Source organism: Pristis pectinata, chromosome 9, assembly GCF_009764475.1.
Source record: "Pristis pectinata isolate sPriPec2 chromosome 9, sPriPec2.1.pri, whole genome shotgun sequence".
Classification (NCBI taxonomy): Eukaryota; Metazoa; Chordata; class Chondrichthyes; order Rhinopristiformes; family Pristidae; genus Pristis; species Pristis pectinata.
The window spans coordinates 99649022-99666008 of NC_067413.1; the positions used below are offsets into that span (position 1 = coordinate 99649022).

The 16987-nt window shown below is 39.3% G+C and overlaps 1 protein-coding gene across 1 annotated transcript in view; it reads left to right on the forward strand.

The window, feature by feature from the left end:
- The window catches only part of esrp1 (epithelial splicing regulatory protein 1), a 69775-nt gene that overhangs the window by 40310 nt on the left and 12478 nt on the right, over positions 1–16987 (forward strand). The window contains 1 exon segment of the mRNA XM_052023857.1: positions 12113–12260. Coding sequence (XP_051879817.1) covers positions 12113–12260 — 148 coding nt within the window.

The window sequence follows — 16987 nt, forward strand, 5'->3', positions numbered from 1 at the left end:
AACTTTAAGAACCATTCCGGAACTGGGAGTTTTGGACTTTGTCACACACACACACGACGAGTTTAGTTTTGGGGTTAACGTTCAAGGTTTAACATTTTTGAATTCTAACATACTAACATTTTTACTTTTATTTTACATATTATCATAAGTAGTGATTAATAAAATAGTTTTTAACACTGAATCATGCACAGTGTGTTTCTTTTGTTGCTGGTTTGTGACAAAATTGGGGGCTCATCCGGGATAGTTCCCAAGGTTAACGAGTATCGTCTGGGAGTGTACCCCAGATTGACGAGATTTGTTCGAGATTCAATCCAAAGATTTTTGAGGGAGGTCTGATAAATTCTTTTTAATTGGCTTGTGTGTGTGGAAACCAGCAGCAATGGATATTAAGGCATTTTTGGAGTCACCAACCCAAAAGGGATTGGAGGTGGCGAAAAAGGATGATTTGATAAAGATTGCTACAAGGCTAAACCTTACAGAAGTAAAGCAGTCTATGAGAAAGGCAGATATTCAGAGACTGATAGCTGGCTATTATGTGGAAAAGAAGGTGTTTGAGAAGGAAGTGTTAAAACAGTTTCCTGGCAGTGAAATAGCAATTTCTGAGGCACAGGTGCAGCTGGCAAAAATAGAGGCTGAACGAGAACAAAATAAATTAGAAGCTGAACGAGAGCAAAAGAGATTAGAGGCCGAACGAGAGCAAACCCAGTTAAAGATAGAAGCTGAACGCGAGCAAACCCAGTTAAAGATAGAAGCTGAACGAGAGGAAAAGAGATTAGAGGCCGAACAAAAGAAATTAGAGACTGAACAAAAGCTAACTCAGATGAAGATAGAGGCTGATCTAGCAATGAAGCAGATGGAGCTGGATAACGAGGAGAAAAAGAGGCAGCATGAGTTACAAATGAAGCGTAGGAGTTCGGAATCTGATTCTGATGATGATTTTTCAGCCAGCAGGGAGGTTCGATTAGTCCCTTCGTTTGAAGAAGATCAGGTTGATCAGTATTTCCAACATTTTGAAAAGGTTGCTGTGAGTTCAAACTGGCCAAGGAAAGGATGGGCTCTTATGGTACAGAGTGTGATTAAAGGTAAAGCTCAAAAAGCTTATTCTGCTTTGTCTGTTGAGGATGCAGCTGATTATACCAAGGTAAAACAAGCTATTTTGAAGGCCTATGAATTGGTCCCTGAGGCTTATAGACAAAAATTCAGAGACTTGAGGAAATCTGCAGATCAGACTTATATGGAATTTGCCAATGGAAAGAGAATATGTTTTGAACGATGGTGCCTGGCTAAAAATGTAGATGGGGATTATGATAAATTGACAGAATTGATACTAGTGGAAGACTTTAAAAGATGTGTTCCAGCTGAATTAACAACATATTTAAATGAAAAGGGAGTGGAAATTTTACAAGAAACTGCTAGGTTGGCAGACATTTATGCTTTAACCCATAAATCCAAATGGGGACAACCTAAAACCTTTCAAAAGAGTTACAAGGACAATCCAGGTAAACCGGAGATTAAATTGGGAGGTAATCAAAAAGGAAAAGATGAAAAGAAGCCAGGGCTGGAGAAACCTGTTGAGCGTACTTGTTATTACTGTAGGAAACCTGGCCACGTGATATCTAATTGTGCCCTTTTGAAGAAAAAGAAGGAAGCTGGGCCCAATGCTTGCTTTCAGGCAATTAAAAATCAAAAAGGTTCAGGAGACGCTGTTAAAGACCAGTCTTTGCAAGAGGTAAAAGCGGAAAAGTTGGAGGAGGTGAGAAAGGAATTCCGTTCTTATGTATCAGAGGGTTTTGTTTCACTGAATGATGAATCACCCCAGGTGCCAGTGAAAATTCTTAGAGATACTGGGGCTAGTCAATCTCTCTTGCTGGACAGTGTTTTAAATTTTGGTGAAGAAAGTGACACTGGTGAAGTAAATCTAGTACGAGGCGTTACAGGTGAGACCATGTCTGTCCCTTTTCACAGGGTGATTTTAAAGTCAAAGTTCGTAGAAGGACCAGTCGAGATAGGGATAAGACCTAGTTTGCCAGTGGAAGGAGTTTCTTTGTTATTGGGAAATGACCTTGCAGATGGAGAAATTGTTCCTGTGGTACAGTTAACAACCAAACCAAGGATTGATGAGTCTGAGAATGATCCAGATGTTTACCCATCATGTGCGGTGACTCGAGCTAGAGCTAAAGAATTAGCCAAGACAAACAGTCCGATGCAGTCTGATGTAGTTCCTTGTGACAGTCCTAAACAGGAAGAAAATTATGATGCCTTATCTGAGACTTTTCTGTCTTCACTGGAGGATCAACATCCTTATAGTGAGCCTGAATTTAAAGATTTGTCTTTGTCGAGGAAGGATTTTATGGTGGAACAGACAAAGGACCCTGAGTTGACAGAATTGAAAGAAAAAGCTCTCTCATGTGAGGAGATTGAAAAGGTGCCAACTGGATACTATGTCAAAAATGGAGTGTTAATGAGGAAATGGAGACCTCCTCATGTTCCTGTTACTGAGGAATGGGAAGTTATTCATCAGGTTGTTGTTCCAAAAGTTTATAGGGATGAGATTTTAAACCTGGCCCATAGTATGCCTTTGGGTGGTCATTTTGGTGTGAATAAAACTGTAGGGAAGATCTTGAAACAATTCTATTGGCCTGGTTTGAGAAAAGATGTGGTGATGTTTTGTCGAACCTGCCACACATGTCAGATGGTAGGTAAACCAAATCAAAAACCCCCTGTGGCTCCTTTGAAACCAATTCCTGCTTTTGGTGAACCCTTTTCGAAGGTGATTGTGGACTGTGTTGGCCCCTTACCAAAGTCTAAGACTGGAAATCAGTATTTGTTAACCATCATGTGTGCCACTTCTAGATTTCCAGAGGCAATACCCCTTAGAAATATTAAGGCCAAGACGGTGTCAAAGGCTCTTGAAAAATTTTTTACCTTGTTTGGTTTGCCAAAAGAAATACAATCTGATCAAGGTAGTAATTTTATGTCAAAAATTTTTCAACAAATAGTCTATGAGCTGGGAGCAAAGCAGATTGTATCATCTGCATATCACCCAGAATCTCAAGGAGCTCTGGAGAGATTTCATTCTACTCTCAAAAATATGCTGAAGACTTATTGCTTTGAAAACACCAAGGATTGGGACGAAGGTATCCATTTACTTTTGTTTGCCGTTAGAGAATCGATCCAGGAGTCAATAGGATTTAGTCCGTTTGAGCTTGTGTTTGGACATAGGGTGAGAGGACCTTTGGAGTTGTTAAGAGAGCAATGGGTTAATGAGGAAGTTCACTTGAGTCTGTTGGACTATGTCCAAAAATTTAAAACTCGGTTGGAGAGAGTCTGCCAGCTAGCGAGAGAGAATCTGAAAACAAGCCAGATAAGAATGAAGACATATTTTGATAGACGTGCTCGGCCTAGGACATTCGCAGTGGGGCAAAAGGTGTTGGTATTTTTCCCTAGCCAAAATAATCCCTTGCAATCTCGTTTTTCTGGACCCTATGTTATTGAATCTCGAGTGACTGATCTAACATATATAATCAAAACACCAGATAGACGCAAGAAAACACAACTCTGTCACGTAAACATGCTAAAACCTTATTCTGAGAGGGATTCAGTTGTGGCCTTGGTGGATGGTGAAAAGGTTGTTTCTAGAATGCCTGATGTTGATGTTGAGGAAGGCCAATTTAGACCAAATATTGTTCCATCGAAACTAAAAAACCAAAATATCCTGGAGAACCTTGAAACGAAGTTGGACCATTTACAAGTTTCACAAAAACAACAGATGAGAGAATTAATTTTAAAATTTAAAAATCTGTTCCCAGATGTTCCAAACAGAACATCGATAATTACCCATGATGTTGATGTTGGGGATGCAAAACCAATCAAACAACACCCATATCGAATGAATGTGGGAAAAAAGTAAACTTGTTGATCAGGAAATCAAATACATGTTGGAAAATGATATTATTAGACATTCTACTTCAAATTGGAGTTCGCCCTGTGTTATTGTACCTAAATCTGATGGAACTGTTAGATTTTGCACAGATTACAGGAAAGTGAATGCTGTAACAAAGTCAGATGCTTACCCTATTCCTAGGGTGGATGATTGCATAGACAGAGTGGGAAAGGCAAAATTTCTTACAAAGATTGACCTATTAAAAGGGTACTGGTGTGTTCCATTAACAGATAGAGGAAGGGAGATTTCAGCCTTTGTAACCCCTTCTGGATTGTATGAATACAATGTTTTGCCATTTGGAATGAAAAATGCTCCGGCAACATTTCAAAGAATGATTAATTCAGCGATTCATGGGTTAAAACATACAGATGCCTACATTGACGACTTAGTGACTGGGAATGATACTTGGGAAGATCACATCTCTGCGTTAGAAAGGTTGTTTGAAAGACTTTCCAAGGCTAACCTTACAGTTAACTTGGCTAAAAGTGAATTTGGCCATGCCACTGTGACGTATCTTGGTTATGTTGTAGGTCAAGGCAAGCAAGCTCCTGTTCAGGCAAAAGTTCAAGCAATATCTGAGTTCCCTATTCCCACAGGTACGAGGACTGTTAGAAGATTTTTGGGAATGGTTGGATATTATCGAAAATTTTGTAAAAATTTTACTGATATTGCTCTTCCCCTAACTAATCTTCTGAAGAAGGGAGTAAAGTTTGTTTGGACAGATTCTTGTCAAGAAGCATTTGAGAAGCTGAAAGCCATTTTATGCTACGATCCTGTGCTCAAAACACCTGACTTTGAAAAGCCATTTTCATTAGCAGTAGATGCCAGTGATGAAGCTGCAGGAGCTGTGTTGTTGCAGAAGGGTGACCTTGATGATATTGACCATCCTGTAGCTTACTTTTCAGAGAAATTTAATGAGCATCAAAAGAATTATTCCACCATAGAGAAAGAATTACTGTCGCTTGTTTTAGCCTTGCAACATTTCAGTGTATATGTTTGCACCGCTCAGAAACCATTGACTGTGTATACAGATCATAACCCATTGGTGTTTCTGAGCCGAGTCAAAAACAAAAACAGAAGGCTGTTAAACTGGAGTTTAATTTTGCAAGAGTTTGATCTCATGATAACTCACATTAAAGGCAAAGATAATGTGATTGCTGATTGTCTTTCCCGATGTTAAATGGGAAACATGTATCTGTACTAATCTGATAGTCTGTAGTTGTGTAGCGTGATAATTATTAACATTACTAACTCTATGCGCGGTTAAAATTTTCTTGGGAAAATTTTTTTTTAGGTGGGAGGTGTTACGGACTCAGTGAAAGTCCCTTTAAGATAGAGAGTGTGTGTGTTTGTGTGTGTGGGGCGTGCTTACGTCAACAGAAGATAAAGGACGTAATGACGTTGAAGAAGAAAGAGAGAGAGAGAGAGAAGGGAGAGAGACACCAGCCTGCTTGTTTTCTCTATCGATGGATGAGAAACAATAACTGTGTTTGCCACTGAAATCCATGTATGGAAGTTGGAAGTAATCCAGTGGAGTTCACTTTGTTGCTGACCTGTAGAAGGAAACAGGTATTTGTGTGTGGACGACCACGGTTCGGATGCTTTTCAGGGTGAGGAAGTCACTACCGAGTAAACACTGAAGTGTCGTTTGGGTTCCATCATGGAACATTTGGATTTCGTATGTACTCTCTCTATGTTTTTCTACATCTACATCTTATCTTCAGACAACGGTGGTTGTTGAAGAAGCCCTTGCTCATGTTTCACCTTATGGCTTGTGGAACTGAACTTTAAGAACCATTCCGGAACTGGGAGTTTTGGACTTTGTCACACACACACACGACGAGTTTAGTTTTGGGGTTAACGTTCAAGGTTTAACATTTTTGAATTCTAACATACTAACATTTTTACTTTTATTTTACATATTATCATAAGTAGTGATTAATAAAATAGTTTTTAACACTGAATCATGCACAGTGTGTTTCTTTTGTTGCTGGTTTGTGACAAAAGTGTTAGTCACAATGCAGTGCAGGTAAACAATAAGGTGCAAGGTTATAACGAGGTAGATTGAGGTTAAGAGTTCATCTTATCGTACTAGGGAACCCTTCAAAAGTCTTATAACAGTGAGATAGAAGCTGTCCTTGAGCCTGGTGGTACATGCTTTCAGGCTTTTGCATCTTCTGCCTGAAGGGAGAGGGGAGAAGAGTGTGTCTGGGGTGGGTGAGGTCTTTGATTATGCTGGCTAATTTACCAAGGCAGCGAAGTGTAGACAGGGTCCATGGAGGGGAGGCTGGTTTCTGTGATGTGCTGAGCTGTGTCCACAACTCTGCAGTTTCTTGCAGTCTCGGGTAGAGCAGTTGCCATACCAAGCCATGACGTGTCCAGATAGGATGCTTTCTATGGTGCACCAATTTAAAATTGGTGAGGGTTGACGGACGTGCCAAATTTCTTTAGCCTTTTGAGAAAGTAGAGGTGCTGGTGAGCTTTCTTGGCTCTGGCATCTGTGTTTGGACCAGGACAGGCTATTGGTGGTGATCTCTCCTAGGAACCTGAAGCGCTCAATCTCGACCTCAGCATCGTTGACATGGACAGAATTGTATGCACCACTCTTTTTTTCCCCCCCCCCCTTCCTGAAGTCGATGACCATCTCTTTTGTTTGGCTGACATTGAGGGAAAAGTTGTTGTCATGACACCATGTCACCAGGCTTCTTCCTGTCATCCCTTTGCCTTTTAAGAGCAAAATCTGGGCAAATAAGTTTTGTGCATTGTGATTCTGTTGATGCAGCACCTCCATAGTATCTCAGCCAAATGTTTATTCTTCACATGTGACCTTTGACTCCAATTGCCTTCTAGCAATGAGAGATCTGGCTATGCTTACACACGTCACTGAAGACCAACATACAGCTGCAGCAAATAATCAGGAGGGCAAATATTATGGTAGCCTTTATTATGAGAAGGGTTGACTACAGGAGTAAGTCTATGGCAATTTCATAGGCAATACATACCAAATGCTGGAGGAACTCAGCAGGTCAGGCAGCATCTATGGAGGGAAATAAACAGTCGACGTTTTGGGTCGAGACCCTTCATCAGGACTGGAAAGAGGGCAGAAGCTGGAATAAAAAGGGAGGGGGAGGAGCACAAGCTGGCAGATGATGGGTGAGGCCCAGTGAGAGGGGGAAGGTAGGTGGTGGGGGGGGGGGGGGGGGGGGGGATGAAAGTGATGAACCAAATAGCTTCCTTTGTCATTATAAGTAGGGCAGTGAGAGACCCGTGTGAAGCATAAAGACTGGCAGACCTCTCAACCAAATGGCCTGCTTAGGTTATGTTCTAAGCAAGGTAAAGGTGTCACATTAAAAAGAGTACATATCCCTATACAGTAGATACCTGTTTTAGGACTTTGGGTTTAGCTGACAGTAAATCTGTATATAATGTGTGTAAAGGGAAAGACATTAAAAGACTTTTTAAAAAAAAAATTATCCTGCTAGTATGGGGGTGGGGGAGTGTATAAATTTAGAATACATGGGTTCAAATCTAATCCAGACTAAAAGGATATTAAGTCCCGATGAAGGGTCTTGACCCAAACCATTTCTTTCCATGGATGCTCCCTGACCTGTCGAGTTCCTCCAGCATTTTGTGTGTTGAAAGTGTGTTAATTTGTGTGTTGGTAGTTTTAATCTGATCCTTGGGACAATGTGCTATCAAGTAGAAAATTCCAGAGTAATGAAGCAATGCCAGCATATTTCCAAGTCAGGATTGTACTACTTTGAGGTGGTGTTGTTTCCACGTACCTGCTACTCTATGCATTCTAAACAGTAGATATGTGTTTGAAGGTTTTGAAGAAGCTATGGCAAGCTGCTGCAAACATCTCGTAGAGGTAGGAGGCAATGCACCCACAGTGTGCTTAAGGCAGTGGATAAGATGCCAGTCAAGCAGTAGCTTTTCCCTAGATGTTGTCAAGATTTTGAATGCTGCATTCATCCATGCAGCTGGATGATAATCTACTTGTACCCTGTAGATAATGAAAGACTTTGGGAACCAGGAGGTGGATTACTGGCCATAAGATGCCCATATGTGACCTGCTTTAGAGGCCACATTATTTAAGTGATTTGTCCCATTGTTTCTGGTCAGTGCTGATCATCTGGGTGTTGGTGGGAACAGATTTGGTAAAGACACTTAGGCTGTGAAAGTCAAGGGAGTGTTGGTCCAGTGTACAGTGATTGGAAATGGTCATTATGTGGTAGGCATCATAAGTAATACTTGCCATGTCATTGTCGAAAGCTGAATGTTGCCCATGCCTTGATGCATGTGGATATGGACTACATAATGTGAGGAGCTGCAAATGGAACTGAGTACTTCAATTATCAATGGTCAACCCCACTTCAGCCTTATGATTGAAGAAATTTCATTTATAAAGCTGTTTAAGGTGGATTGCTTGGGATTGGCTTGATATAACTTTCGACAAGTACAACAGTCTTCCTTTCTGCTTGACACGACTTGAACAATGAAGAGATTCCTGTCTCGATCTCAATTTCACCATGGCTGTTTGATGTGACAATTGCCTTGATATCAATGATGATTACTCTTGTGTTACCCCTGAAATTAGTTCTGTTGTCCATGTTTGGATCAAGGCTCTGAATGCTTAAGGAGATTTGTGATTTAGATAGAACCCAAAGTGAGAATCACTTTGTCCGTTGTTGATGATTGGCATTGTGCAGTCAACCTTCCATCACTTTGAGAGGAAACTGAAGCAATAATTGGTTGGATTGGATTTGCTTTGCTTTTCATGTGCAGAACATGGATAATTTTCCACTTTAGTAGTATAGTTGAACTGGAGTAGTATAGCTTGAAGCTGGGATTGATCTGGAGTACATCACAAGTCCGCAACCAGGATGCTGGGGGCTATCGCTGTTGCTTTTTCCAGTATCTTCAGCAATGTTTTTGTTATGTGGAATGAATCAAATGGCCAAAGACTAGTTTTTGTGCAAGGTGAGAAGCAAGAGGTTTAGAGGGGATCTGAGGCTTTCCTTTCCACCTACAGGGTAGTTGCAATCTGGAACGCAGGGGCTTGAAGGCAGGTACTTACAAGGTTTTACCTTCAGAGGGTGAAATGGATTGTCTACTTTTGGTTGTCTTTTTGTATTCTATGTCAAGCCCTGCCACAATTGAGGTTGGGAATGTTTGTTGATCTATCTCCATTAATTTAATTTCCCCAACAGTTTACAACCAGATGAGGCAAGTCTTTGAACTAATTCATTTGTTGTGAAATATTTCCTCTCTACAGATTTCTAATTATTTTCATGTCATCATGATCACTTGCAAAATAGTAGTGGCAGGATCCACAGACTGATATGTTGCCAAGTTGTAGTGTGAGTACATCCTTCTGTAGTGGTAGTTACCTTTTCATACCAGTTGAAGTAATGATTTGGCCTAAAAGGCAGAAGGATATAATGAATTTTTGAAATCCCATGCTACCTTTAAGTATTGCCAGTATGTCAATCCACAGTTCAGCAATGAAGTCCCAGTTTTCACATGGCAGGGCTTACTGAAGTTCAAAGCTTGCCTCTACCTTCTGATTTGGATGTGAAAATGCTACCACAAAGCCAAAGACTTGCTTTTATAAATGTAATTTATTGTGACACTCTTTAATGAGCACCCCACGCTGCAATACCAATGAAGAAAGCAACCAGTTAATTATTTCAGACTGATTAAATTTGCCTCGAGCTAAACTGTTTAATGGCCATTATTATCTTAAGTTACCATCTTAAAATTCATGAGCATGAAAAAGCAATAAAAATAAAAATTTATTTGAGAAGGACAAGTTAATGACTAAACTGCAACCAGTAAACCAGCCCTGTTAACTTTATTGTAATGTCAAGAATTTTGACCCATTAAGCGATAGTGAACTACTGCTTGCTTTTACACTGACAAGGTCAGATATTCCTGAGAAGTGCCTGATACTCCTTTGCCTAGTGCCATAATTTAGGGATTTGTAGATTCTGGAAAAATATCTATACAGATGGTTGTTGATTTTTAAGGAGGGCTTGATAGTTTGCATAGTTATATCTGATGTAGAAATCTATAAACTATAGAAATCAACTGGTGCTGGAAATACTCGGCTAGTTAGGCAGCTTAAGAAGAGTGGAAAAATAGCTAATGTTTTGGGTCAATGACCCTTCGGCATGATTATCCCGAAATGTTAATTGTTTCTTCCTCCACAGACGCTACCAGACCTGTTGAGTATTTCCAGCTCTTTGCAGATGCTACAAATACTGAAATTTTTTGTTTTTCAATAACAATCATTTGTGCAGATCTGTATGTTTTGCTTCCCCACCCCCCCCAACAAACTGACCTCTGTACAGCAAATTTTTGTGTACCTTATGGAATTCCTTTTGGAAATCCAGATAACACTATGCATCCTTTTCCATCCACACCCCCAGTTACATCCTCAAATAAAATTATCAAATATTGTTCTCCTTTCATCAAATCATGTTGATTCTGCTTGACTGCATTTTCTTGCTGTTATATCCTGCTAATAATTCCATAATAATGAGGCGTGAAAGGTTGATTGAACATCAGCATGAAATGTTAATTTGCAGTGGAAAAACCTGATAATGCTGGAGGAACTCAGCAGGCTAGGTGGCATCCAGGGGTCCTGACCCGAAACATTGACCACCTGCTTTTCTCCATGGAGGCCGCCAGGCCTGCTGAGTTCCTCCAGCATCTGCAGTCCTTTGTTTCTCCTATTAATTTGCAGTGTTTATTCCAAGCTATGGATTCTAAAACAGGATGCATTCTAATAAAAATGCTAATGCACAGATGACTCTGAACTTGATTGAGTCTCACTCAGCCCAATTTGGAACAAAGTGAGGGGGGAAAAAAGGCAGTTTCAATAGGGTAAGCATGACAAACCATGAACACGAGGTTAAGTCTGCACGATGAAGGTCTTGTACCAGTACATCAGCATGGGGGAAAATGGTGGAATTCTATGGTTCTAAGATGTTGCAAAGATTGGAAAAAGTCTCATAGACCTCACAATCCTAGCGCACAATTCCTGTGAGAATAGCAGCAACTGAAACTGAAGATGTTCCTGAAGTGAATTCCACCTTTTTTCAAGAAGAGCCATCTATTATTTAGACAACAACATTGAATTCAGAGATGGATGATGCTCCAGCAACATCTGGTGAACCTACAGGTTCATGAAAAGTAACACTAACACTGTTGCAAATATGAGTGTCAAGGAAAACTTTTTTTTACTCAGTTAAGTTAGTAAATGTGTCATTTTGGGGGGGGGGGGGGGGGGAATGGGAAGCAGTGTAATACACATTATTGGTTGTAAATAATTATTTTTAAAAAATTATTCTGAGATTAACTGTTCTTTGGCTGCAACAAGATTTTTGCAAAATTGCAAATTCTGCAAAGACCTTGAATTAACCACATTTGTTTGAGCCGCTTGTGTCTCGTGTAAAGTTTGAACACTTTGCAATTACTGTGACTAGAAGAACCCACAAAGCACATGCAATTTACAATGCTCTAATTGCCACAATATGGCTAAAGTTTTATATTTATAAAGGAACACTGGTGCTGTTATATTCAAGAAACTTTTCTCAGTCTTGGAAAAACCAGACTAGTGATAAACCAACAATAAACTTATTAAAAACTAAAGAGAATTGATATCACAAGTTAAATACATTTCAAAATGTTTAAACAATTGATCCTTTGAAAAGCAATGTCCCACTGGATAAATTTGTTGGTAGAATTACTGGATGTGTGTGGTGAGTGAAGTTTTTACCCTTTTAATGTGGTATCATCAAGCACTAGTCTTTTCCTAACTGAGCAGGAAGTGTTCTGCTATTTATGAAAATGATCTTTCACTTTGAAGAAAAGAAGAATGTGAAGGCTATAAACAATGTTTAGATGCTGGAAATGCAACAGCTCAGTCAATATTTGAAAAGGAGAGGAAGCTTAACAAAGAGGCATATTTGAGAACAATATAGTTATTGCCCAAAAGTTCTGATGAGGTATTGCATCTGAAATGTTTACTCATTTATGAGATGCCAACATGTCTGTTTGGCAGATCCAGTATTGTTTACTTTTATACCAATGTGTGCTTTAAGTGCACACACGAAGCTGTGGTGATATTCCCTAGTTTTATGTATGTTTCTTTATTTCTAGTCCTCCCGGGTCCCCGACCAACATAGGTTATTTACCAACACCTGCCACTGCCACTGTCCCCACTCAGTCTGGCACCATCGTCAGGATGCAAGGACTAGCTTACAACACAGGAATCAAGGAAATCCTTAATTTCTTCCAGGGATATCAGGTTAGTAGCTTACTGAAAAGTCAGACACCAGAACTCTCAGACAGTTATCCACAGTTAAATTTAATTGCATCTGTGAAAAGTTAATTTTCAAGAACACCCACAATTTCCATCATAATTATAATGTTTCAGCTTCGTTTTGGCAATGAAATAATTTGTACTGGATAAAATCTTGATGAGTTGCCAGAATGCCTCGTGTTTAGAACCTTCAGTTGACTGATGTCGGCTGATGGTGATCTATGACATCATAGTTGGCTTTAGTGTCTGTGTACAAGGATTTAAGGTTGGGATTGGACTTTTGGGGCTGCCACAATTAAGTGCCCTTTAGATACTAGCTATGCTGGCTTACGCATGATGAGTGATTAATCGGATGGGATGTTGGCAGCAGTTATGGAATCATATTAAGGAGGAACGTTACCTTGTGAAGAGAGTGAAAGAAAATTGTTAAGTAGTATTTGTATTTTAATTTCTTTAATTTGTAATGCAATAACTGGATTACTGTTACTGGCAGGGCCAGGAAATCTTTTTTAACTGCACTGAAACTCTAATTCAGATTTTGTTGACACAAGATCTGTTGGAACTAGTATCTAAATAAATTTAGATGTTTGTGTTAGGTATTCACCCAGGTCATTTGTGCAAATTGTTAATTTAGTTGAAAACTTATTGTCTGAATGTTGTTCTGGGGCTGAATGGGAAAAGTTCCATACAAAAAATCAGTCCACTTTGAATTAGATTTATTTCTAAATTTAGCTGTGCATTATACATTTGAAACGTGACAGAAGAAGGAACTATAATTATGGCAAGGATAAGCAGAGGTGTTGATTTATTCACAAAATAATATGGCAGCTGGGGAGTTTAAACTTTAGTAAGCAAATCTGGAATTAAGGCCAGTCTCAGTAACAATAATTATAAAACTCCCAAATTGTAATTTTTTTAAAAAAATCTGCCCTTCAAGGAGTGAAATCTACCAAACTTGTGCATTCTGGCTAGTAAGTGAGGTTGACCCTCAGGTCAGGTTAGGGAAGGATAATAAATGCTGATATTGCCCGAGACGTCCACTTACTATGAACTAATAAAATTAGTATCATCTCATATTAACAGAGCTTCTGGAACATTATGCAGCTGAAGATTTATGGCAGGTATTACTTTGGACATTTTTAAGCAGTAGTTAAGTCCTGAGAATTTGTTCTAGAACTATTCATAAACTAGTAATGGGCGATCTGGAGGTGTTAAATGTCATACACTTCCTCAGAGACACAAGAGACTGCAGATGCTGGAATATGGAGCAACAAACACTCTGCTGGAGGAACTCAGCACTCCTTTCCCCCCACGGAGGCTGCTCGACCTGCTGAGTTCCTGCAGCAGATTGCTTGTTGCTCGTACTTTCTCCTTTCCCCTCAGTTTATATGATTGCCAATAAGGCTGTTCAGTGGAAAATGATGTTCAGAATGGTACATGTAACTACTTTACTCTGAAAGTGGATCTTAAATATAGCTGGTTCTAGGTTTGTTAAATTCTACTTGAAGAATTAACTGACTGCCATAGCTCAATAGGAAGATTTTGGATCCTCTCACATCCTGAAATCGTTGATCAAAAATTGTACTAATCTTCCTTATTAGATCCAGTTATCTTTATCAGATCATGGCTTAGCAACTGAAGTCATCAGATTATTCAAGTATGCACAATTCGGGCAAGAATCACTGGAATATTAATGGGAGAAGGAACATACTGATGTTCATGGTTGAGATATTTTTGAGAATTACTGTACTCATACCGATCACCTAATCTTGTGCAAACTAGGGATTGAACATTGATATTTGTTATGTATAATGTGTGCAGCCTCAGTTTCTGTCTGACACTGATTGAGGCATCACACCTATCTCTTTAAACAAGGTAAAGTATCTTGTGGTAGCTCAGTGATACCACCCCATTATGTACTGGGGCAGTGGGTGCAGAAAGGATAACATGCTCCTTTAATGAGAGTGAAATTGTATTAACCACATTACAGCTGGTTTGCAGTAGAATGTGAAATTATTTACATTTTGTGCAATTACCTAGCCTGTAAATTGAAAGCCTTTTGACCAAAGTTAATTTTGAATGGTGTGGCAACAAACCTCAGTGAATCTGCTTATTCCTGACTGGTTTTCCTTCTCTTTGTACCAATTGTTCTGTAAAGTGTTTTTCATAGTCTTTAAACAAGTTGTATATTGTGTCATAATAGACCTAGGAGGTCAGCAATGCTGATTTTCAAAGCAATACACTGATCTGAGTGATGATCTCAAGGGGATTCACTTTATAAAGTGTTGCCTTTCATTCATACATTTGTTCCTGTATTAACTTTATATAGAGGTGTTTTTGCAGATAAAACCAGTGAATGGATGAACTGGCAATCATAATTTATTTAGCTTATTTTTTTTCTGGGGAAAAAGAATCAGTTAACTTAACCTGGTGTGTCATCTGTGTGCATACCTGGTCAATATTGCTCCATATTTGGTTACCAGCTGTTCTGCTGGTCCCATGTGTTGCACTGTCTCACCTAGGCAAGATTAGTAACTTTAGAGACTGTAATTTCTAATGGGCAAAGTAGGTGGGCCTTTCATTGAAACATTACTGGCTGCATGGAAACAGATTAGTGGCTACATTACATCAATAGCCAGCTTGTCCATGGAACCAGCAGGTACCCTCACTGGAGATTTGTTTGAGGAAAGAAAGATAAATCAGTTATTTTCACCCATGACCAATGCCATCCTCAGGTACTGCTTCACAATGGGAGGGCAAAATCAGCAAATTCTCGTATTTTCAGTCAAGAACCCAACTGCAGCAAAATCTAATCCAAGGGAGTGATATTTATTTGTCTGAAGTCTCTGGAATGAGCTCTGAATTTGAAAAATCCAGTGGTAGAATTTTGGCTTCTCATAGCCATAACTGTTAGTAAAAGAATACTCGGGGGGGGGGGGGGGGGGGGGAGGAAAAGAGGGGAGAGATTTTATCAAACCCTTCACGTGCTTAATGAAGCCTTGAAGCTAGGACTTGTAATGGAATAAATGCCTTCTGCGAGAGGCACCTAGGATTAGCCAATGCTAGAGGTATGTCTGTGGCAGTGTGGAGCAGTTAATACTGGATTTATATCCAACATTAACTTTTCCACACAATAACAAACAAACCTCTGGCAGTTGAATCCTTATCAACCTTAAGTACTGGTGCTTAAGGATTAAAAGCTCTCTGGAAGGAAAAATTGTTTGGAAAGAATTAAGAAAACTTAAGAAATGAATGCAATTGGAAATAAGGCAACATTGGAAATTAGCAGCTGCCTCAAGTGAGACCAATTAGACTGATTAGGTGAAAGGCTGCTGTAACAGTGTTTTCAATTTGCCCGTAATAACTAATTACCCTCCTCTTCTCTATAAACTTTAATCTTTCTTAACTGTGCTTATGCCAGATGGTACCATGTGTTGAAAGACAATTATAAGTCTGCACAGCCTGTCGATAATTGACCTTAAACCCCCACTTATTAACTGTCTTGTTTATAATATGGGTCACCTTTCACTCAGCTCCCTTATGCAAATTTTGATTTTTCATTTTGGTCTTATTCAGTTCAGTAGTTGTAACAGGCCACATATCTATGTTCTGCCTAATTCATTACATCAGGATACTGAACCCTGCCTTTATTTTTTTTCTCAAGTGCCCTTTTTGTTTCTTCAGAATGCCATTTTTTTTAAGAGCACTTTGCTATGTCAGTGGACAAATTGCTACCACAATTAGCTATAATTGTGCCTTTTCCAAAATTTAACTGATAACTTTAGTAGTTGTTCATCTAGAACACCAAAAAAATCAATTGGTATATAACAGTCCTTTACAATTATTGCAACATTGGAGTTACTGCAACCTATGTGAGCTAAATAAAATTCCATCAGACTTCCATTTTTTTTAAGTTCAGCCATCGCCGCTTTCTACTGAAGTAAAGTAGACCTATGTATCCTTAGGCTGGAGTGGATACCGTGCCAGCAAGTTCCTGTCTGCTGTTCAGTGATTACAGTTAGAATGTAGTATTTGTGGATGTCTGGCAAAAATAGGATTATAGTCACCCCTGACATCTACAAATATGTGAACCTGCCGTCTATTTTCGTGTATACATTCTGGATAATTGGGCAGACATGGCCAATAGCAGCTGAAGGGTGGAAAAAGAATCACAGGTATTGAAAGGTCCTTTCTAAGTAAATTAACAATTGATGATTTTGTCTCCACACGTGGTGGCCTTTTCTTTAAAGGTAGGTGCAACCAGCCTCTGCAATTATGATGCTTTTATAATTTTACACCCTTGTGTACCAACAGAAGGATGCTTGCTTGTTTTGGTTTAAAAATGTGACTAATTCGCTCATGAATGTCATCTTAGAATAGTTCCTTCTCTGCATATTTATGTGCATGAGTATATGGGACAGTTCTGCACACGAGGAAACTTTAAAATGCCTGTCTTTAATATTAACTATTCTTTAAATTTTTCTGCCTGAATTTTTAGAATGTGATATTTACATTGAACTGTACTTTCATTCTGTGATACCTTTCTCAATGAATAAGACTAATTCACGCCTAACTAAGCCAACGTCACCATGGCAACCAACCCTTCCTCTGGAATTCTACTGCCAATCTAACTCATGCTTCCTGATTTATCATTAACTTGCACTAATGATTTATGAGGTAATGAGGGTATGTGCTTGCAATGGCTGTTAGGC